Source organism: Microplitis demolitor, chromosome 10 (assembly GCF_026212275.2).
Source record: "Microplitis demolitor isolate Queensland-Clemson2020A chromosome 10, iyMicDemo2.1a, whole genome shotgun sequence".
In the NCBI taxonomy this organism is placed as follows: domain Eukaryota; kingdom Metazoa; phylum Arthropoda; class Insecta; order Hymenoptera; family Braconidae; genus Microplitis; species Microplitis demolitor.
Window position 1 is genome coordinate 2,982,088 of NC_068554.1, and position 23,099 is coordinate 3,005,186.

The 23,099-nt window shown below is 25.8% G+C and overlaps 1 protein-coding gene across 2 annotated transcripts; it reads left to right on the forward strand.

Moving 5' to 3' along the window:
* Positions 1 to 654: 654 nt before the first annotated feature.
* Positions 655 to 22,642, forward strand: LOC103569975 (synaptotagmin-10). 2 transcript variants are annotated; one of them, XM_008547554.2, is made up of 11 exons: positions 655 to 735; positions 860 to 940; positions 16,800 to 17,062; positions 17,319 to 17,465; positions 17,675 to 17,806; positions 19,409 to 19,563; positions 19,633 to 19,801; positions 20,168 to 20,288; positions 20,385 to 20,556; positions 21,048 to 21,248; positions 21,561 to 22,642. In XM_008547554.2, the coding sequence occupies exons 3-11, from the start codon at positions 16,856 to 16,858 to the stop codon at positions 21,562 to 21,564; spliced, it is 1,308 nt and encodes a 435-aa protein (XP_008545776.1). In that variant the 5' UTR covers positions 655 to 735; positions 860 to 940; positions 16,800 to 16,855; the 3' UTR covers positions 21,565 to 22,642. The 2 variants fall into 2 exon arrangements, with proteins under 2 accessions (XP_008545776.1, XP_008545774.1); XM_008547552.2 differs by having other exon boundaries at positions 661 to 735; positions 820 to 940.
* Positions 22,643 to 23,099: the final 457 nt, after the last annotated feature.

Genomic DNA, 23,099 nt, shown 5'->3' on the forward strand with positions numbered 1-23,099 from the left:
GGGATGAAGTGAAGACCTTCACCGAGACCCAGTTGGTCGACATTGCCCCTGTGTTGTAGTTGTGCCGCACCCCATTTATACCAGTACCAGTACCAGCATCAGCTCGAAAACCCCCATCGTCCTTCCTTCCCTATGAAACTATATGAGGTCTGACACGAGCTGCGGCGGCTTGTAGCTCTACTAGTCTGATAGCTGGCTCTATCTCCACCTCTACCTCTACCTCTATCTCTTCCTCTACTTCTACTTGTACCTCAACGAGCTCCTGCCGTTTTAAATGTACACCCGTCGCACTGTTAGCTCTCACTCCTCTTCTCTAGCTTCCAGCTATGTCTAGGTCCTGTACTAAACTCACATCAGAGGCAACGGGGTTTCATCGGTGATATCAAACGCAGGCGCGGACGCAGACGCGCATCTACGGACGCACATTACACAAACTAGCGTGTGCTTTCCCTCTTTTTCTCTATATATATATATATTTGTATTATATGTATATGTATGTATACCAAAGTATGTTAATGTCTGGAACTGAGTAGTGGTAGTGTATTTTGTGGAGAGCCCTTGGTTGAATTCTTCCTCTCTATTCGTATCCTATCCTTTATCATCTGAAAACGGCTAGACGACGCGTCGTCGGCACAATCGAGTTCTGACGGCGGCATCGTCCGCTCTTGCTCAACGTGGACTCACCGATACACGTAACTAACTTTTAACGGGACGGTTTTTTTATTTATTATTTTTGTGAGTTGATTCATTTTTTTATTTCATTTTTTTTTTGTAAATTTAAAAAGACAAAATTTTTCTTTTTTTTTTTTGGTTTGTTAGTAATTTGTTATTTTTTTGTGGGCTTGCGATATGGGAGTAGTGAAGACTGCGTCTGAGAATATACTCGAAGAGACAGTGTTGCCCAGCGAGGAAGCTAATTTTTCATTACAAGGTCATACTGGTAAGTAAAACTTTTTTTTTGTTGAGAAAATTTAAAAAAAAAAAAAAAAAAAAAATTATAAATTTTTTTTAAACTCAAAATTTTTTAAAGTTTGTTACAAAAAAAAATTAATGATGAAAAAAAAAATAATTACTTTTTAATGTAAATATAAACAGTGAATTTAATAAAAACATTTTATACGTGGATATATTTTTTTAAAGTTGATGTGACTCGAGCGCGAACACGAGCTAACAGGTGTTTGAATATACAGATATAGAAGACATGATAAAATTTTAACCAAAAAAAATTCTCATTTCGATGAAAAAAAAAAAAAAAAATTTTCAATTTAAAAATCTAGTGAAAAAAAAATTTTCAATTTATTTTAATTAAAATTTTTATAATTACTCTAATGACAGCAATTACAATAAATATAAATAATTAGATAAAAAAAATTGATTAATTAAAAAAATTTCTAACTAAAAACTATATATATTTATGAATAAAAAGGAAGTTAATTATCAAGTGACTTCCGTTTGATGATAGCAAATAAACTCCGTTTAAGTTTGACAAAGTATTAAAAAAAAAAAAAAAAAAAAAAAAGGCAAAGAAAATAAAGGACAAAGTAAAGAGTTAAGTGTTTACTGATATTAAAGACGTGAAACAATGTGGAATTTCTGGCCTTGACCCCCATAAGACCACCTACTCGGCTCAATACGGAAGCTCTTGAACCAGCCGGGAAAAAGCTGCGAATTTTAAGCATGCGCTATCTGCAATAATTTATTGTCGTCTGTAATTAACGAGCCGATGAATGAAAGACCACCTCGCCACCAAATCAAATTTTGCTTTTCAATTTCCTTCGCCGGCGTACGATTTTATTTAGACATAATATCAGCTGGGGTATCAAAATTTAAATTAAATATTTGCCCGCGAAATTTAAATTATTTATTTATTTAATAAAAAAAAAAAATAGTCATGTTTGATGCGAAACGTAATTATTTTATTTAATGTACGGACATGAACGATTGAACTGCTTTGTATTAATAATTGCTGGGTATTAAAAAGCTAGACGCGTCATAGGTCATGGTCAATATTATATTTTTATTTAAATTCCGTTACATCGAATCTCAAGCATAATTTTTTTTTTTTAATGAATTTATGGAGACTGGTCTTGAAAATATGAAAAAAGGGATCATTAAAATTTTTTTTTTAATTATGAGGACTTTAAATGGAAAGTTTAAAGTTCTATTACGGAGTTTATTTTTTAGCGGAAATTTATATTGAGCATTCAGTATTGTGTAACCTAGATTTATAAAACTTTTCAAACTCAAAGTAGAGAATAATTTTAAAAACATAAAAAATTATATAAATTTTCATATTTATATAATGACGCAGGTTTAAAATCAGTCTTTTTATACGTCACTTTTATATTTATATTTAATATATAATATATATAAATAGGGTAAAGTATCTGATTATCGTCTACTAATATTCAGCTCCCCTATATCTCTGATTCACAAAGTGATTTTTTGACAATGATTTATTTTTTTGACTAAAATGGATTTATTGTTAAGCCACAAAAAAAAAAAATAATTTATTTGATTTTGATAATTCAAAAAAATTTCAAAAATTTCAGATCTACGATCTACATAAATCTAAATAGATCTATAGATCAATCTAAATCTAAATTTTAAAAACTTCTAATCAGATCTCATTAGATTTGAAATATTTCCCGCCGTTATTTCAAATCCATTTGATTAATATTTTAATTAAAAATCAGGGAAGGGGGAGGGGGGGATACTAGTATGTCATAAATTAACTTGTGTATTTTTTATTATATATATTATATTTTAATAAATAAAAACTGTAAGCTATAAAAAAATTTTTATCCAACGATTTGGTGTCAGATAATTCTATAAAAAAATTTATTTAGAGAGCAACTTTTTAAGCTGACTGGGGATTGGATAGTTTACCATGTATATTTTAACCGGTTGATCAGTTTACAAACGTGTATTTTTTTATTAGAGATTGCTGGTCAATTGCCAAACTCTATCGAGCGTAATTCGAGAGCTTAAACTTGTAAATTTGATCTCCCGTGAGTCCGTTTAGCTTGAACATATATATATATATATATATATATATTTAGTAGAATAAATTTATTGGAATCAGTGCATCTGTTGCAACAACAGAGTCCGTTATCTAGTCTCATAAAGATCTTAACCTAAAGTTTAAGACTCATAGACTAAAGCTATTGAGATCTGAAACCACAGTGAGCTTTTCGCTTGAACAATATCACAGGATATCTTTTGATCAAGTTCAAGAGAAATAGGACAAGGCTACTGCGTCAATACATCTTCCCTTCTTAAGAGAATATAGAGAATAAAAATGGAAGAATTTATTGCTCATATTATTTCATAAATTAATATCTATTATTAACTTAATATTGAATCAATTACGTAATTTTATTAACACTACGTTTATTCAATCAAGAAATAAATTGATTTCGTTATTTATTTAAGATAAAAATGGAGTATTATATAACAGATTCTATTATTAAATATTTTATTTTTATTTATTATCGGAGACGATAAATTTACTGGGGAATAGAAAAAATCTATAGCATGTGTGAAGTAGATAAAAAAAAATAAGTGCTCTCGGATGCTGTTCACGTAGGATTCATTTCTTAGACTTCTCTTTTTTAAGTGAAAAAAAAATATAAATTTAAAATAAAAAATAAAAAAAGTGTACATCGATCTTAATACAATACAACTTGACCGGATGCTGGAAAGTATGTCCCAGTTTCTAGACGCGTCCTCGCTCTCAAAACTCGTCTCTCTGGACAGTTGTATCTACTGCAATGCTTTGGCTTCCACACATAACAGCACCACTGTAAACTACTGGTATTTATTTTCCGGTAGAAAATTTTATTTATTTTTTTTACTTTTACGTCTGTTTTATACTCGTACTCATTCCATTCGCAACGCGAATAACAATTTTATCTTCATCAAAAACAGTTCTGTTACACTGTAACAATGTACACATTGTTACATGTAGTTTACTTAAACAATGTTACAACTGAATAAAATTTACAAAACTTTAGTTCTTGTTTTTTTTTATTTTTATTTTTATTTAGTTTCATTAAAAAAACAAAAAATTTGTTTATGTTTAAATTTACATAACTCAGTAAATATTGAGTTTACAAAAAAAATTAAAGAATAGTTTTTTTTAGCAAATTTAATTTTATACAAATTTGTTCTCTTATACTTTTGTCGTATCTTTGATAGGTAACTTGTAATTTCAATTCAAAGGCCTCGATTTATAATTGAGTTTAGGTCCTGATTCCATTATGTTTTTAAATTTAAATTATCATGGAGAAAATTTTTTGGTAAATACTATCATCCAAGTATTGTAAAAAGCACAAAGATATTTAAATAATAACGAATACTATTTGTTATTATTATAAATACGATATGAATAATAAAATTTACCAGGTGTATAGTGATTTTTACTATCTGTTATGTTGCCATACAATTGTAACCTTTACTATCAACTGTTATAAAATTAAATATCTAAATAATAGACTGTAACATTAAAGATGATAAATCCTAAAACCGAGCGATCGTACGATTTACAATCTAGATGCTTACAATTACCATCAAAAGTTGTTAAAGTTAACAATCTTATGATAACAACTACACACTAAAGACAAACACTCAATTCTTTAATAATAATTATAATAATAATGATAATACACGCACACACTCACACACATGTGCACACACGCATACGCACACACAAACACGCGCACGCACAGACATATATTTATATATTATTATTAAAAAGTTGAGTGTTGGTCTTTACTGTGTAGTTTTTATGATGGGATTGGTAAGTTTAAGTACTTTTTATGGTAAATCCATCGATCTAGATCATAAATTGTACGATCGCTCGATGTTAAGAGTCATCATCTTATATTGTATTGACTATAATATTTAAATTATTATATTTATCATGACTTTTACAAATTTAATTAGCATCCAAGATAGTAGAATCTACAAAACAAGTATTGCTAGCGCTAATATAAAATTGATTAATATTAAATTCTCTCGTGTATAATTAAACTATTGAAAATACAACATATACATTTATATGAAATTTTGTAGAGGATTAAATTGTCTAGAAAAAAGTTATAATGAATTTTTTCTGTAAATTTAATAGCTTAGACACAATTTTAATTTAAAGTTAAGTATAATAATTTTATTATTATTATTATTATTATTATTATTATTATTATTATTATTATTATTATTATTATTATTATTATTATTATTATTATTATTATTATTATTTTTTATTTATTTTTATAGTAAATTTAATACTTAAACAAATATGACCAGGTTGATATAACTTTGTATGAAAAAAGTAAACAGTATCTGTTGCATTATTAAATTTGTAAAGAGATATAAAAATACAGAGCAAAATGTGTGTCTTTACTGAAAAATTAACCGTCAATTTTATTCCCTTTGATATCGTCTTAGTCAATATCATTAGCATTAAGTTTATTTAATATTAATAAAGCCTTATACTTAACTCCACGACCAGCACGGTATGTATATTATCAAAGTACATATTGCACAGCATCGAAGACAAAAAGAATTACAAATTAAATTGCATATCAAGGACATCTTTTACAAAATCGATATATTTTATTTATATAATATAGTTTATCTTTTTATTATTTTGTTTGTAATAGTTAATTATTGATCACCATATATGTACATATATATATATATATATATATATATATATATATATGTATATACACATACATACTTGAATACAATGGATTTTGCGAATATATGGATTGAAGTGGTTTTATTATTATTGAAACTAATGGAACCCTGATGTGACATTAATTACGTTATGTTTAATTGTTCGGTATAATCAATCGAATTATTAGTGTAATTTTAATTCGAACAATAACAATAATTTATAGAAATTCCACATCATATAGAAATTATTTTAATACAAAATAAAAATTTATTAATTTTTCATCATTTTTTTTTTCTTTATTTATTTTTCAATTAAAAAGATTAATAGGATTATTTTCCACATGAAAAATATTTGATTAATTTCATATATATATATGTATAACAATTTTATATACGAATAGGAAAATTAATTATCGACTCTATGATGCAACAGCTGCCGTCCTACGTATTTATTCCTTGACAATTACAATTCTGCGGCCTTTGTATATATATATATATATATATATATATATATATATATATATATATATTCATATATACTGTATCATAGTAGTCAGTTGGCTTCAGAATTTTTCAATCAAAAATTTCTATTAAGTCCAAGTAAATATAATAAAAAATGAACAAAACCTATAGAGAAAAAAAAATATAAATAAAAAATCAATAAAATCTTTTTCAATGTCAATACCAATATTATTAGTTTTTAAATTCGCTTTGTTTACACTATACAAATTAATAACTTTATTATTTTCCATAAGTAATTTAAAAAAGTTTATAATTTAATATTTATATTAAATAACAAATAAATTAATTGACGATAAATTCTATTCGATTGTTTTGCGGGCAATGAAAAATTTAAATTGTTTTGTATTGAATATTTTAACTAAGGATGAATAAATTATGTATTCATCTCAGGTCACTGTGAAAAAATACCAAGACAAAGTACTGCTGTAATACCATTGTTTTGAATTACATAAATTTTATTTAAAGTATGTAACATTTAATCTTCATTATTTCAGTATTTTTTTTTTTATTAAATTAATAGTTCAATTAATTAACTAATTAAATAAATAAATATATACAATATATGAGAATTTTCTTTGATACAATTTATGGCTGACAATATTTTTATATAAAATTTAATTTAATTGATACAAAAGATTTATATATATATATATATATATATATATATATATATATATATATATATATATATAAAAATGAGGAAAAAATCTATTGTAACAATTTCATTGTTCTCAAGTTGAAAAAAAACTTTTATTAACACGTAGCACACAATAGCTGTTAATTAAAAAACTACAGAAATACAAAATTGTAATGAAAAAAAAAAAAAAAAAAAAAAAAAAAAAAAAAATTATTATATAAGGATTTATAGAAAAGCGATATTTAATTTTTTTATCTATACAAAATTTAAAATAATTTTTTTTTGGTTTTAATATTTCTTACTGTAGACAAAAGAAATTTTCAAAATGAAGAAGTCAAATTCCGGGAGGATATTTTTATATTGACTCTGGTTTGGAGTAAAAAAGAATTTAAATAAAATCCAGCCCCCGAAATCGTTCTTTTGGAAAAACAAATGTCATATTTAGGGTAGAAGTCCCTTTTGTGGCCAGTGCTCTATTTTTGGACCTTAAATATTTCATTTTAATTTATGAAAAAGTATAGAAAAAATTTTAATTCTAATACAATAAAAAAAAATGTCTGAATGAATTAAAAAATTTTCTTTACGTAAATTACGTATTATTTTATTAAATTTTTTTGTGTCCAAAACTGGCCCTGAAGTGGGCACATATGGTACTTCTACCCTACTCCATATGAGTAATTTTTTCTAAGACTCCAGAAATTTGTGCCGAAGTAAATTTAAATTTAAATAAAATCCACAATTACTACAAATTTACCCCCGATTTTTACAGTGTATACATTTGTATGAATGTATATATGTATATGTATATGATATTATAGAATTACCCTCATTTCCAATTCTCGTTTCAATGTTATGTCGGAAACTCAGCACAAGTTTTGTTGGTACATGAATGTTGCACGTATCTCGGATTCTCTGCCGCGAGTTTCAAATTTCTTTAGCTCGCTGGCGATCAATGAAAAGTAGCTCGTTATTTTCTGACACCACATTAAATTGTAAATCTGTCATTCGAATGATAAATATTTTTTTTAAAAAATAAAAAACACAATCTGAGTATTGGTTTATTTTTATTATGTTTGAATATAAATATAGAAAATTTTTCAGATTTACTGATGATATCTATCATCTAGAACAATAGATTAAATTTATTGAATAATATCGGAACGTGTTGAGATAATATACATAGCATAAATACCCTTAGGCATTTCACACTATTCATCCAATACTATAAATATATAAGAGATGAGAGGAAAACGTGGTTCAAAATAAAAAACGTCAAGGAAAAAATTTTATTTTTATTACCTTATATTTATTATATTTTTTATTTATATTTACCAGCGACAATAATACGATAAATATTTATTGTTTAAAGAAATTTATTTATCGAGTATGTAATATTTCTTAAAAATAGAGAAATTATTTTTTATTTATTTTGATTATTTTTAGAATGATGTCCGAGTGTCTGTATTTTTATATTGACTCTGGTTTGGAGTAAAAAAGGATTTAAATAAATTCCAGAGCCCGAAATCGTTCTTTTGGAAAAACAAATGTCGTATTTAGGATAGAAGTCCGAGAGAAATCCTAGAGAAATTCTACAGACATTTTTTCCCTTTACTTTTATGTGTCAGCGTTATTATAAAAGCTCAGGGAGCTCGAAAACAGCGGGAAGTTTTGGAACTGGCCCGCAGGGTCAACTCAGAGACAGATTTTTTTTTTTTTCTATGACTCAGTCATCTTAATAAAATATTTTTTTCTGTGCCGAAAAAAAAAAAATTTTTTTTTTCAAGTATTCTCTTGATTAAAATTTAAATTCAGTCACTAGAAATATTCTGACGTCAATTTTACACTTGTATGAAATTTAAATTTGAAAAAAAAAAAAAAAATGATTAAGTAATAGAGTTAGGAGTATAATTTAAAAAATACCTAAAATTTAATATATTTAAAATTTATCAATTTGTTACCCCAGACTTTTTAGTAGCCGATGAAATTCCACCAAAACAGTCTTATAATTTTTTTATATAGATAAAAGTTAAGTCGTAGCGGGTGATTTTATGGTAATATTAATAAAAAGTTATGCTTCAGCTTCAGTAACTAAATAACCGTCTGATGTCGAAATTTCTTATCGATAATCATGATTGATAAGATAGAAATTTTAAAAAATTTATCTAATAACAATAAAAAATAAAATAATTATTTTACATGACGTAAAAAAAAAACAGACGTAATTTAAATTCTCTGTAAAATTAATTTTTCATTATCAGACAAATTAAATTTTCCAGAAAACCAGTTTCAGCTCAGAAATTTAAATAAAACTTTTGACATCTCGATGATGTACAGTATAAATAAAAAATTTAAATCAAACTTTATAGCTCTCTTAAACGTAAAATAAAATAAATTTGACGTAAAATTAAAGCTGATATTTTATATCAAATTTATATGTAATTTTATATGGATAAGTTGCAGCAGACATCAGACAATTTATAAATCTTAAATAAATAAATTAATAAATTTAAATATTGAAATTTTTTTAAAATTCGCGCGCTAATTTTTAAATTATCTAAATATGTATTTTTAAATTTTCATCCTCATATTTTTTTTATTTATTCAAAATTTTAAAAAATTCATAATCGTCAGTTACTTTCACACTCATAATTTTACGTACTAGACATCATCGAGATGTCAAATGTTTCATATCGACTTTTGAGTAAAAAAACTAATCATCTGCTTTAACTTGACTGTTGGTTGAGGTCAGCTCGCTTATCGAGTTCTCTCAAAATTTCTAAAATCAAAAGCTCAAACTTTCTGATGTAAACAAATTTGAATTAAACTGAAAATTTATGGAAGTTTAAGTAAATTTGTTTATTTAAATTATATAAATATAATTTGAACTAAAGTTTATTAAGTAATGTAAATATTTAAATATATAACCAGTTTGTTTATACATCAAAAGATTAAAATGTTTTAGTTTTATGCGAACCCTGACACCTACACTCAACACAGAATAGGATACAGTCTCAGAAGACTCGAGAGAGAGGAGTGTATTTATAGCCCAGTTATAGAGCATAATTAATCTCGAGTAATGTCACAACTAGCACATACCCACAGAAGTTAATTCAAACAGCAAATGAAGGTCTTGATATCAAAAGGACTCATTCAAACGTATAAATTAAGTTGAGCATAAAAAAATTTTTTTTTTTCCTTTTTACTCTGACTAAAAATAAAATTTTTAAAAAATTTTCTTAAATAGAAAATTAAAAGCGGATTAAAGCTGTCATTTTTATGATACATCGCCTTCATTATTTTTAAATATATACTTTATATTTTGTTATACTGTTTGATAGAATCGCCCACACTCTACTTTTCTCATTGCACTTATCGCCTAATACAATAATAAAAACGCAATAGTTTTATTTATTTTAAAATTATTTAAAAGAGAAAATAAAATTTTTTTTTTAAGGATGAGAAAATGCTGATGATAAATGTGTCAAGAACAAGTTAACGAGGATTTAAATTGTCTCGGTGTTGTTTCTGAGACTTAGTAGAGTTAATAGTGAAGACACTGAGGATTCAATAGTACGTTTAGTAGTGGACGGGCTTTATTGTACATTTACTATTTTAATTTTATCCTGGTAGCTCAGGGATAAATGGTTTCATGAGTGTGAACTAGATTTGTACTGGATTTATTATGATGTCTACTCATCAACAATTTAAGCTGTAGATTTATTATAATCCATATTATGACTCCATTGTTACCATTCATTCTTTTTTTTCTTTTTTTTTTATTAACAAATTTTTGGATTTTTTTTTATTGATAAATTATAAAAAAAAAAAATATTTGAAAAAATTGCACTTTTTGTTTTTTCAATTTTCTACATGTGCATTTTTTTATTTTTTATTTTTTTGTAATTCATTTGGTGAAAAAAAAAATCAAAAAATTTTTGTCTGTCAACTTCTGGATGATGGCTAACTTCGGTGTCATTTTTTTGTCTCCATTTTATGGGGCCTTAATTTATATTAAAAAAAAGATTTTACTGAATTAAAATGTGTAGTTATATTACATCATGGATAAAAATAAACAAAAATGGATTCTGACCACCGACATTCGGTTATCGAGCGGATGTTTAGTTCTCATGTGCCCGTTTCCTGTTTGACTTATCTAATATTTCAAGAGTAAATATGTACATATATATATATATATATATATGTAAGTGACCTTGTCATTAATCATTTGGCTATTGGGTTTTCAATAACTAATATATATACATGTCAGCTGAGATCTTATAATTTTTGAATGTTTTTTTAAACGATAAATTATTAAAAAAAAAATATTTGAAAAAATTGCACCTGTAGTTTTTTAAATTTTCTACATGTGCATATTTTTAATTTTTTTTCGAAAATTCTTAATTGTCTGTCAAGCAGGATCATAAATATATACACAGAAAAAAAAGGATTTCTTGGCGCAAAAAATTTTACCCCAAAAATTTTTTGTTTTCGATTCATGATGTTAAAAGTTCTTGGGGCAACTTGAACTTTTTCTGTGTACATAAAAGTATATTTACATATATGACTTATACAATATAAGAAAGAATCATAAGTCTAATATTTATCTCCATAAAATAATTTTGATAAATTTAACAATAAAAAAAATTACCATTATCACTAACTTTGTTACCCTCTTGAAAAACAATAATTCAACTAATTTGACTTATATATAAAACTTAAGCTCGAATAAACCTTTTTTTTGAAAATAAAAAAAAATTATACGACAAAGTTATAAGTTACATTGTAGACATAAAAAAAATTCTTATCTAATTTACTTATATAAAAAAAGCCAGTGACAAATGACAAATAAAATGATATGAAAAAAAAAAAATAATAAAAAGTGACGAGACAAATTATATCTAAACAATACTGTATGCCTTATTCATGATATTAAATTCACGGTCATATTTATTATTTTTTATTTTTTATCATTTCACTCTTCTCTCCACGCGTGACTCTTTAACTCGAAAAATATACGGAAAAATATATTTCACTTTAAAAATTGTACTTAAATAGTAAACAGCAATATTTTATTTTACCTCCGTTATTTATATTTTTACTTTTAAAAAATTTTCCTCACTATATTACAATAAAAATATATAAATATTTATCTACACAAAAATAATCCATTTATTTAATAAATTATTTATAAGAAAAATTTCTCCAATCGCAATAAAAATAAATTTATACTAAATCGCGAATTCGAATTATATATATTTATATATATATATAGTAGTTTTAGAAGCCTGAGTAACCCGTCATGACACTTGAGATTAAGATAAAGTACCCAGGGCTTTTTTTTCTATTTCACGCTCTGTGCTTTTTGTTACAAACTATTTTTTTTTTTTTTTTTTTACAATTCCCTGAGGTTGAATTTAAAAAAAAAAAAACATTTTAATAAAATTAACAGATTAATCGTATTCTTAAGTAAGCGCAAGAGTTAATTTGAATGAATATTCATTATCATTAAACTTTGAATGAAAGTAATTAAAGTAAAATTTCAAAATTTTTTTACCGAAGGAAAAATTAAAATTTGAAAAATTAAAATCTTGAGAGAAAATGTCTAGCCCATGATCTAACGACTAATTTTAAAAAAACTTCTAAATGTCGGCGGGTATTTACTCCGAGTTATCTCTTAAACTCGGGTATTACTGCGACCCCAAGTAATTTTAAATCCCAGTTGTGTACTTTGTTTATGCAGAGTAGAGGTGTAAAGTCTAGATTTATCTACATAAGCTGTATAATCTTTTACTAGACCTTATTGTAAGTGCAATGTCCGCGGAGAAAGTTCATTAACTTAAAAGTTACCTTTGCACCCCATGTCTGTCTCAACGCAAATATTGGATTTTTTTTTTGGGTAAGAAGTTTGTGGGGTGGGGGTGGAAAATAAATAAGATGTTAAGTGAATAGTAGACTTGTTAATTTTTTGTACTAGTAGCTGTCAATGTGATTGATTAATTCATTGGGGCTGGTAAAAAAAAGTTAATCACTACTGAAATTTAACGACATGCCCCGTATCTGATCTGTTGGCTTTTTATATTAAATTATCTTTCATTAATACGTTTTGTTGATCTTGACGGAGGTCACTGGTGATCAATTTTTAAGGACCTCGTTATTTATATTTTTTTATGTCATTAATTTTTTTTTTTTTCACGATCTAGGGGATGGAAAATCTCACGGAAATTTTATTTGAAAAATAGGGGCAGAAATTTTTTTTTTAAAAACGAAATAAGAAAATTTGAAGCTGATGAAATTACACGGTTTCAAAATTATCATTTTCCCTAGAGCTAAAAATATAATTTCGTCTGAAAATTTTTTTTTACTAAAAATTGTAATAGAATTTTAAAAAATATTTATATGAAAATTAATAATTCGTAGAATTATAAAATTTTCTAAAGTAATTGAGTCAAGTGATTTTATACTTTTTAATAATTTTTTTTCTGGGTATATAAATATTGATGTCAAATATTATCATTTCCAGTAGATATTAAAATTCAAACTTTCAATGTCAATAATTATTAAAAATATTTTTATTGTCACGAGATAAAAAATGATTTAAGATTCAACCCTCCAATAATATTTTTACCCTCGTCTGAAATCATCCCGTTTCATCCCTTGTCACACAATATACTATTCAATCAGACACATAAAAGTTAAAAAGCAAAAAAAAAAAAAAAACTATGTATACACTGAGACTACGACATTGATAAATATTTAATGAACTTTGGAAACTGGTAAAAGTAGTCTCATGAGGGTTGTATGATTAGTTTTACCTTGACTCTATGGCAAGAGATGTCCTCTCTTTATCTACAGCTTTTTTTTAAATTTTTTTTTCACGTTGCATTAAACGCTGGAGTAAATTTTCGGAGCAAAAAAAAAAATTCAGGTGAAAATGAGGAATTTTTTGAAAATTAACGATTTTCTTAGCGGTAAAATTTTTTTTTCTACATTTCTAGGCTAGAGTTTTCCCTAAAGACTCGTTTGCATCCCCGAAGACAAACATCCCAATGACGACATTTAATCAGCGTCGCCTTCTACGGAATCCTATAGAAAATCGGGCCTCGTCCTTCCATAGAAGGACATCTATAGAAAATAATAGGAACCTAGACTATTATTAGACATCTGACGTAATCATACTCAGTTGAAAAAAAAAAAAAATTGATAGTTGCTGAAAATATTTCACATATTTTCATATTCTTACGGTATCTCATATTTTTAATAATAAATATACGCATGAGAAAACCCTTAGTATACTTTACTTTATGTATCTCGACCGTGGCACAGTAAACTTGTTTTCCGACGGCGATAGGGGTCAAGGCTGAGGATCCATTAACAAACAATGCTTTCAAATATTTTTATTTGTCTATTTTTATCCATTCAGATATTTTTTATTTTCCATTCAAGTATTTCAAGAGGATTTATATTCAGATATTGAAAACGAGCAACACTCATTATTGAAATAAATCAATCAAATAATTCATTAGTGATTAAATATTATATGACATATTTATTACTCTTGTTCACGTTAATCTTTATTTTTTATTTTATATATATTCAGCCTTATTAACAAAATCTCTTACGTCATATTTTATGAACAAATAAATTAACAAACGAAATAAATATAATATTACATATATATTATATGTTAGTATTTAAAAACTTGTGCAACATTAATTAAATTGAGTATAAGGGAATCTTTGTTATGAAAATGTAATTAAGAAAGTTTGCATTTGATTATAGTACACATATACATAGATTTATATCTATATATATATATATATATATATATATATATATATATATATATATATATATATATATATATACATATATGATAAAGTTTATATTGTTAGTACAAGTTACTTATGTTTAATTCAATCATAACCATAATAATATGATACAAAAGAGTAACTTGACAATTCCTGAGGTAAAGTGAGACACTATTTTTTAGATTTTTTTTACAATCATGGCTCATTTTACCTCATCATCAGAATTAGCTTCTATCAGTTTTCAATAAAATAATTTATGTAACAAACTTGAAAAAAAAAATCTACGGAAATTTAAAATTTTCTTACTGTCTGGCTGACCAACTTACCCATATTTTTACGAACTGTCACTGAGCATTTTCCACCGGAAGAAAATTGTTACCCAATAGGCTAACTAAAAAAGGAAAATTTGACTTTAGATTATTTCTGAACTATTTTACTAGTGATGCTAATTTTCAAATTTGAATTCAAAATATCCATTTCGAAATATACCAAGGACAGGCAGTTTGACATGTTTCGAAAATTAGAAAAAAGGCTCACGGAGATCTGTAAAAAATAAAAAAAAAAGGATTAGTTGTTATTAATTACTAAGAATGTATATGATGAAATAGATTGTCGGTATTATTAAATGAATTGATAAACGTATTGTATATATATATATACATATGTATAATATAAGGGATTGTTTCTGTTAAGCCATACCCACAAGGTCGTGAATCTCAATGTCAGTAAAGGCTTAAACTGCGTTAGTAATTAGCACGGATAAGTTGAGTCTTCGCAGCCTTGGTGGTACAACATATATATCCTTGAAATGAAAATTTATATCTGTGATAATATAACGACTCACCTTTATCGATTGTATTGCTTTGTAATAGTTATAGTCGAGTCACGTTTTCAAAACAATGCAATTACATTTAATTGTAAATAACTTAAATATAATATTTAGTTATTAATCATATATATAATAAATGAAGTAAATATCCTCGGGTGGATTTTCAAACTCATTATTATTATTATTATTATTATTATTATTATTATTATTATTATTATTATTATTATTATTATTATTATTATTATTATTATTATTTTAAAAAATGCTTATAATACATGGAGAGAATTTTATGGTAAATACTATCTTATTTTAATTGATGTTTAAATTTATATAACTCAGTAAATATTGAGTTTACAAAAAAAATTAAAGAATAGTTTTTTTTAGCAAATTTAATTTTATACAAATTTGTTTTCTTATACTTTTGTCGTATCTTTGATAGGTAACTTGTAATTTCAATTCAAAGAGCTCGATTTATAATTGAGTTAAGGTCCTGATTCCATTATGTTTTTAAATTTTAATTATCATGGAGAAAATTTTATGGTAAATACTATCATCCAAGTATTGTAAAAAGCACAAAGATATTTAAATAATAACGAGTACTATTTGTTATTATTATAAATACGATATGAATAATAAAATTTACCAGGTGTATAGTGATTTTTACTATCTGTTATGTTGCCATACAATTGTAACCTTTACTATCAACTGTTATAAAATTAAATATCTGAATAATAGACTGTAACATTAAAGATGATAAATCTTAAAACCGAGCGATCCTACGATTTACAATCTAGATGCTTACAATTACCATCAAAAGTTGTTAAAGTTAACAATCTTATGATAACAACTACACACTAAAGACAAACACTCAATTCTTTAATAATAATTATAATAATAATGATAATACACGCACACACTCACACACATGTGCACACACGCATACGCACACACATACACGCGCACGCACAGACATATATTTATATATTATTATTAAAAAGTTGAGTGTTGGTCTTTACTGTGTAGTTTTTATGATGAGATTGGTAAGTTTAAGTACTTTTTATGGTAAATCCATCGATCTAGATCATAAATTGTACGATCGCTCGATGTTAAGAGTCATCATCTTATATTGTATTGACTATAATATTTAAATTATTATATTTATCATGACTTTTACAAATTTAATTAGCATCCAAGATAGTAGAATCTACAAAACAAGTATTGCTAGCGCTAATATAAAATTCTCTCCGCATACAATTTGGCGTTTAACCGAATAATTAACATATTTTTAAAATTAAAAATACTTTCTTTATTTTTTAAGATGATTGGAATGATAATTTTTCCTACCAAGTGCTAATTGGTAGTGGAGCTGCACTCATGGCTCTTGTTTTCCTTGCAACCGTGAGCTTTCACTGTTCATCCACGTGGAAATGGCTGATGGCTGTGGCCAGACAAGAAGGTGATGACGCTACTGACGGCGACGTATCACAACGAAATGACATAAGGATAAGTCATTCATTGCCTGATTTACAATCTGAACCCATCACACATGAATATGTACAAGAACAAAAGGAAAGCAAAAAAGTAAAAAGTTTTTTGTTTTATTTCAATTAAAATTTTTTTTTTTTTTTTTAATTTTTTAGACTACTTTAAGTTTGAAAAATTTCCGAAAAATTATTACACATTTCAATTTAAAAAAAATTTTTTTTCAAATATTTCAGTTCTCAAAATTTCCCAAATGTTACAATTTTCAAATTTTCTAATATATAAAAAAAAATTTTAATTTTTTTACAAATTTTATTTTTATTATTATTATTATTTACTTTTTTTTGACGTATAGGTATTACGTCAAACGACATTACCAATAGTACCAACACGACATCAAACATTTCAACGTCAATTGTCTCACCGTCTTGATCTTCCCAATATAAAATTCAGTATCTGCAGTCTTGAGAATCGAAGTGACTCAAGTCTTGGACTTATCAAGGTTCGATACTTTTATACTCTACCATCAGATAAATAGTTGCGACAGTTTTCCGATAAAAAAAAAATTTAATATAAAAATACTTGAGGCTATTTTATATTGCAGAGAAAAAAAAGTACTATCTATTTAAAAATATCAAACTAAATTATAAATTTATCATTTTTTTTTTTACTGTCAGTTAACTACTTTATTAAAAAATAATTTTTTTACAGCCGGAGTTGTATAAAAAAGATTTAACAAGACAAGAGAGTACCGAAAGTTCGAGTACCGTAGAAATGGAAATTGCTGGTAAACTTCATTTTGCCCTTCGCTATGATAAAGAGATTGAAGGTCTTGTAGTTAAGGTAATTTTTTAATTAATATCAATATTTATAATAATAATAATTATAAATTAATTAATCAAAAAATTATTTAATTTATTTTTTTAATTAATTAAAAGTAAAAATTTATTTTCCTGCTTAATTATAAAAAATTTGAAGGGCAAATTTCCACTGCTAGTTTCCTAATTAAATATTTGTAATTAATATACTAATTAATAAAAAAATAGTTTATAGATTAAAATAAATGACTTATTTTTGCAAAGATTTAAAAAGTAATTTTCACATAAATGAGGAGTAAATAGAGACAGTTTTGTTGAGTGTCGTCTCTATTGTTCGTTATGGCTTTTGACGATCGACGTTTGTAAACTAGTTCAACATATTGATGCATTAAATTATATACCCAATGTTCTAGATTCATTACAGATTCGATAAACGCCACTCAACCGAGACTGTCTGCACAGTATATTTCACATGTTGACATGAAATCTTACACAAATAATAATATTCTATAGGCGTTAATTTGCAAACTGTCCGACGTTGATTATTAAAATAAAACTATTATTTATTATCTATTAATATGAGGAATTAATTAATAATTTTAATTAAATCAATATTTGGTGAATACGCATTGATTATTTTCACTAATAGATTGTTATTTAAATTTTAATTTAATACGTGACTTGAAATTTTGAAGTTTGAAAAAAAAATAACTCCGCATATGGAGTAAATATGGAGTTTATCAGTGGGGTAATTTTGGAGTAAATATCAATTTTTTAAAAATCAAAATTAACTCCGTCACTAAAAGTTTTGGAGTTAAAAAAAAAATAACTCCGCATATGGAGTAAATATGGAGTTTATCAGTGGGGTAATTTTGGAGTAAATATTAATTTTTAAAAAATCGAAATTAACTCCGTCACTAAAAGTTTTGGAGTTAAAAAAAACTCCGCATATGGAGTAAATGTGGAGTTTTTTCAGTGGGGTAATTTTGGAGTCAATGTCAATTTTTTAAAAATTAAAATTAACTCCGTCAATAGAAGTTTCGGAGTTTGAAAAAATTAACTCCGCATATGGAGTAAATATGGAGTTTTTTCAGTGGAATAATTTTGGAGTAAATACTAATTTTTAAAAATTCAAAATTAACTCCGTCAATAGAAGTTTTGGAGTTTGAAAAAAATTAACTCCGCATATGGAGTAAATGTGGAGTTTTGTCAGTGGGGTAATTTTGGAGTAAATATCAATTTTTGAAAAATCAAAATTAACTCCGTCACTAGAAGTTTTGAAGTTAAAAAAAAAGTTCCGCCCGCGGAGTAAATTCGGAGTAAATATGAATTTTATTTAAATTTATTTTCATTTTGATCTAGAGATTTAATTTCAAAATAAATTCCTCTGGAGTAAATTTAACTTCCGGAGTAAATAATTAAGTCACTGCAGTTTAAATCTGGAGTAAAAAAAGCTTCGTTTTTACTCCATATGCGGAGTTATTATTTTTAAACTCCGTAGCTTCGTGACAAAATTGATTCATTCAAATTTAAAAAAAATTTTTACATATTCAAAATTCACTCCCGATTTTTTTTACAGTGTACTCGTATAGATATATTGTTGGTATTATTATAATATTTTTTTTAGGTACTACAGGCACGCGGATTACCTATTAAAGACGTAACCGGAAGTAGTGATCCATATGTTAAAATTTATCTTCTACCGGACAGAAAAAGAAAATATCAAACGAAAGTTCATCGTAAAAATTTAAATCCCGTTTTTAATGAAACTTTTCTTTTTAGGTAAATTATATATTTATATTTAAAATACATTCAAATATAATCAACAAATAAAATTATTTAAATTGCTAGTGTATCTTATGAAGAATTGAGAGAAAGATACTTGCAATTTTCCGTCTACGATTTCGATCGTTTCTCACGGCACGATTTAATCGGACAAGTCGTGCTCAAGGGATTATTAGAATGTACGGATCTAGAGCAAGAAATTGAATACACTATGGACATACTTTGTGCAACTCAGGTAAAATAATTTCATTTTCATTATTTCAAATTTTAAAATAAAAATATTTTTATATAAATTTTAATAACCAATTTATAAAGTCTAATAAATAATCTATTTTTTTTTAAGTATATACATATATATATATATATATATTATTGGGCCTCGGGTAATCCGGCCACTTAGTAAAATTAAATTTTCAAATCAATTCAAATTTATTTTTTAAAATTCAAATTCCAAAGCCGGCGACGGGATGAATCCCAGAACCGAAAAACCTCACACTTTTTGTGTGGAAAATTCTTTCGGCATTCACTGGGATTCGAACCCACGCCTGGCTAGTGATCAAGTCCGAAATCCTTAAGTAATAATCTATTTAATTTTTTGAAGGATAAGGTAAATTTAGGAGAACTGATGCTGACACTTTGTTTTCTACCAACGGCAGGCCGACTGACACTCACAGTAATTAAGGCCAGAAATTTAAAAGCTATGGACATAACTGGAAAATCTGGTAGCTGTTAATTTATTTAAATATGAGTTACATTTAATTTAATTTAATTTAATTAATATAAAGTATTAATAAATACTAATTTTGATTATGAAACAGATCCGTATGTGAAAGTATATTTACTGTGCCAAGGAAAGAGGATTAAAAAGAAAAAGACTACTGTTAAAAAAAATACACTATTTCCTGTTTATAATGAGTCACTGGTCTTTGATGTACCCGCTGAGAATATTGATGACGTTATATTAATTGTTAAAGTTATTGATTACGATAGGTAAATTATTGTTGTTATTTATTTTTAAATTTGCATGGAAATAAATATGCGCGGGAAAAAAAATATTTTGAATACATTTTATATTTATGTTTATATACATCAAGATATATAAGAGGTATTCGGATACAATATCGAATATTAATATTCGATTTGAATAATTCATCCAATTGTTCGGAAATTTTTAAATTTTTAATTCGAATTCAAATATTGGTTCGAATTTTGAATATCGAATTTCAAATTCGCAAATTTTGAATAATTTGAAAGTGTACCAATTACTGCATTCAAAAATAATTGATTTGAATTTTGAATTCGATATTAATATTCAATTCGATAAAAAAAAATTATAAATTCGAATTATTCACACACTTTCTATTGTATGAAATTTTTGCATATATTATATTTCCACGCACTAACTAAAAATATAAATATAAATACGTTTGATATTTATATATTTATAAACTTGAATTTAAATTTTGTATTTAAAATTATAGAATTGGGTCGAATGAGTTAATGGGATGCACGGCAATAGGATCAAATGCAATAGGTATCGGCAAAGAACACTGGTCATTGATGTTAGAAAACCCGCGTAAACCAGTAGCACAATGGTATCCATTACTTGATACTGTTACCAATCATATCCAAACACTATATTCAGAACCACTTCCTGTCAGTCTCAGTTGTTTAAATAGCAGGTAAATATATTTACATATTCATATAATTTGGTTATTATACAATAAAACTCCAGCTATTTTAACCCGCCAAAAAATAAAATTCAAAAAAAAATTCAGTAGCCTCAATAAATTTTTTTATATTTTCAAAATTAAAATTTAATTTGTAGTAAATTTTGATACTAAATATTAAGTAACAAAGTTTAACAAGTAATTGACCTAATAAAGATAAAACCGCGAAACCACAAAATTTAAAATGACCAAAATAGATGGAGTCCCACATAATAACCAATAATTTAATAAAATCATAATTTATTTAATAAAAATAATTTTTAGATGAAGTTTTATCAATTACCGCTAATTGCGGGGGCTCAATAATTATGTTGGACACTAAAAAAAATATATATATAAATATAAAAGTCCTTTCTATCCTTGTATATCTGAATACACTTAAGAAAAAAAAATCGTCTTGATTGACGAGAGGAAATAATTTCAGTCTCGATATTGAACTCTGACAACAAACATAAAAATATTTATAAATATATATATATACATACATACATATGTATATATAAGAAATACAAATAAATGAAATGTAGGAAAAAATAGACAGGGGGTTAAATGGACCAGTGGGTCCGACAAAAAAACTTGCTTGCCTTAGACAGTGAATTAAAATGTGTACTTAGGAATGTGTTAAATGCGACAAGTATTTTTTTAAAAAATATTAAAACTATAAATACGAGACAATATTTTTAACAATGCCTCGTTATCTGTTCGATAATTTGTTTTATTTTTTTAACAAAACAATGCTTTGCTTATGACAATACTTTCGAGCCCCTGAAAAATGATAATCATAAAAATAAAGTTGATAACGAGATTTAAAATAATAATGTTGATTACAATATAAACAATATATACTATAAATATATGCAGTATTAAAATTTATAACAAAATAAAAAATATGGAATGGCCTTATTTTTGGAAAAGAACGAAATTTGAACAGCGAAAGATAAATATTAATTGAAAAAAGAAAAAAAACATGTAGATTTTAGTGTCTTTGTGTACTCTAATAACTATAATAATGATAGTGATTAATGAAAAAAATTAGATAGATCAGTAGTAAATAGATATAAATATATAATCAATCATAATCATAATCATGATAAATATAGTAATTTTTTTAAACCCATTGAGTGAAAAAATACTTAAATATATTTATCAACTAGACGAGTTGTTGTTCGGATGAATGATATCACTAAGAGAAAATAATTGATGAGTTATGTTTGCGTTGGCTAGATTCCAAGTCAAAATAAAAGACCAATTATTGATACTTAATTATCCATGTAATTTATTTTTAAATTTCTAGTCCAACTATTGGAGGTAAAATAATCTATGGTCATAATAAAGTTTATTTTAGGCTTGAAAATAATTATTTTATGGCTTTAATGTTTTTTTTTTTTTTTTTTTTTTGTGTAATTAAATTAAATGGAGTAGAAAGTTTTATACTGATGTCGATGTATTGAGTGCGTTAGACCGAACTTAGTCCTTAGTGAACTCAGAAAGTTACTTTGTGTAAAAGCCTTCTAACTTTACTTAGACAAAGTTTACTGAGGCCATAGTTCGGTCAAATACTTCCATTGTCTGTAAAATTATTTAAATTTTATTTCTTAATAAATTTAAATTTTCAAATTTTCCCGCGTTATTGATATTTGATAGAATTCGCGCGTCGCGGCTATAATTCGCGGCCGCGATTTATGTGTGTGAATAGACTAGACTCAATGATGATATGAAACGCTCTGTACTTATTAAAAATTTTTTTTATCAATAGTAGATATGATTAATTGATTAAATTAATAGAAACATAAAATGGAATGC

Coding starts and splice junctions, on each gene's coding strand:
- LOC103569975 (XM_008547552.2), top strand. CDS start 850: ATGGGAGTAGTGAAGACTGCGTCTGAGAATATACTCGAAGAGACAGTG. Junction 17,466..17,674: donor CAAGTCTTGGACTTATCAAG/GTTCGATACTTT, acceptor ATTTTTTTACAG/CCGGAGTTGTATAAAAAAGA. Junction 17,807..19,408: donor TTGAAGGTCTTGTAGTTAAG/GTAATTTTTTAA, acceptor TATTTTTTTTAG/GTACTACAGGCACGCGGATT.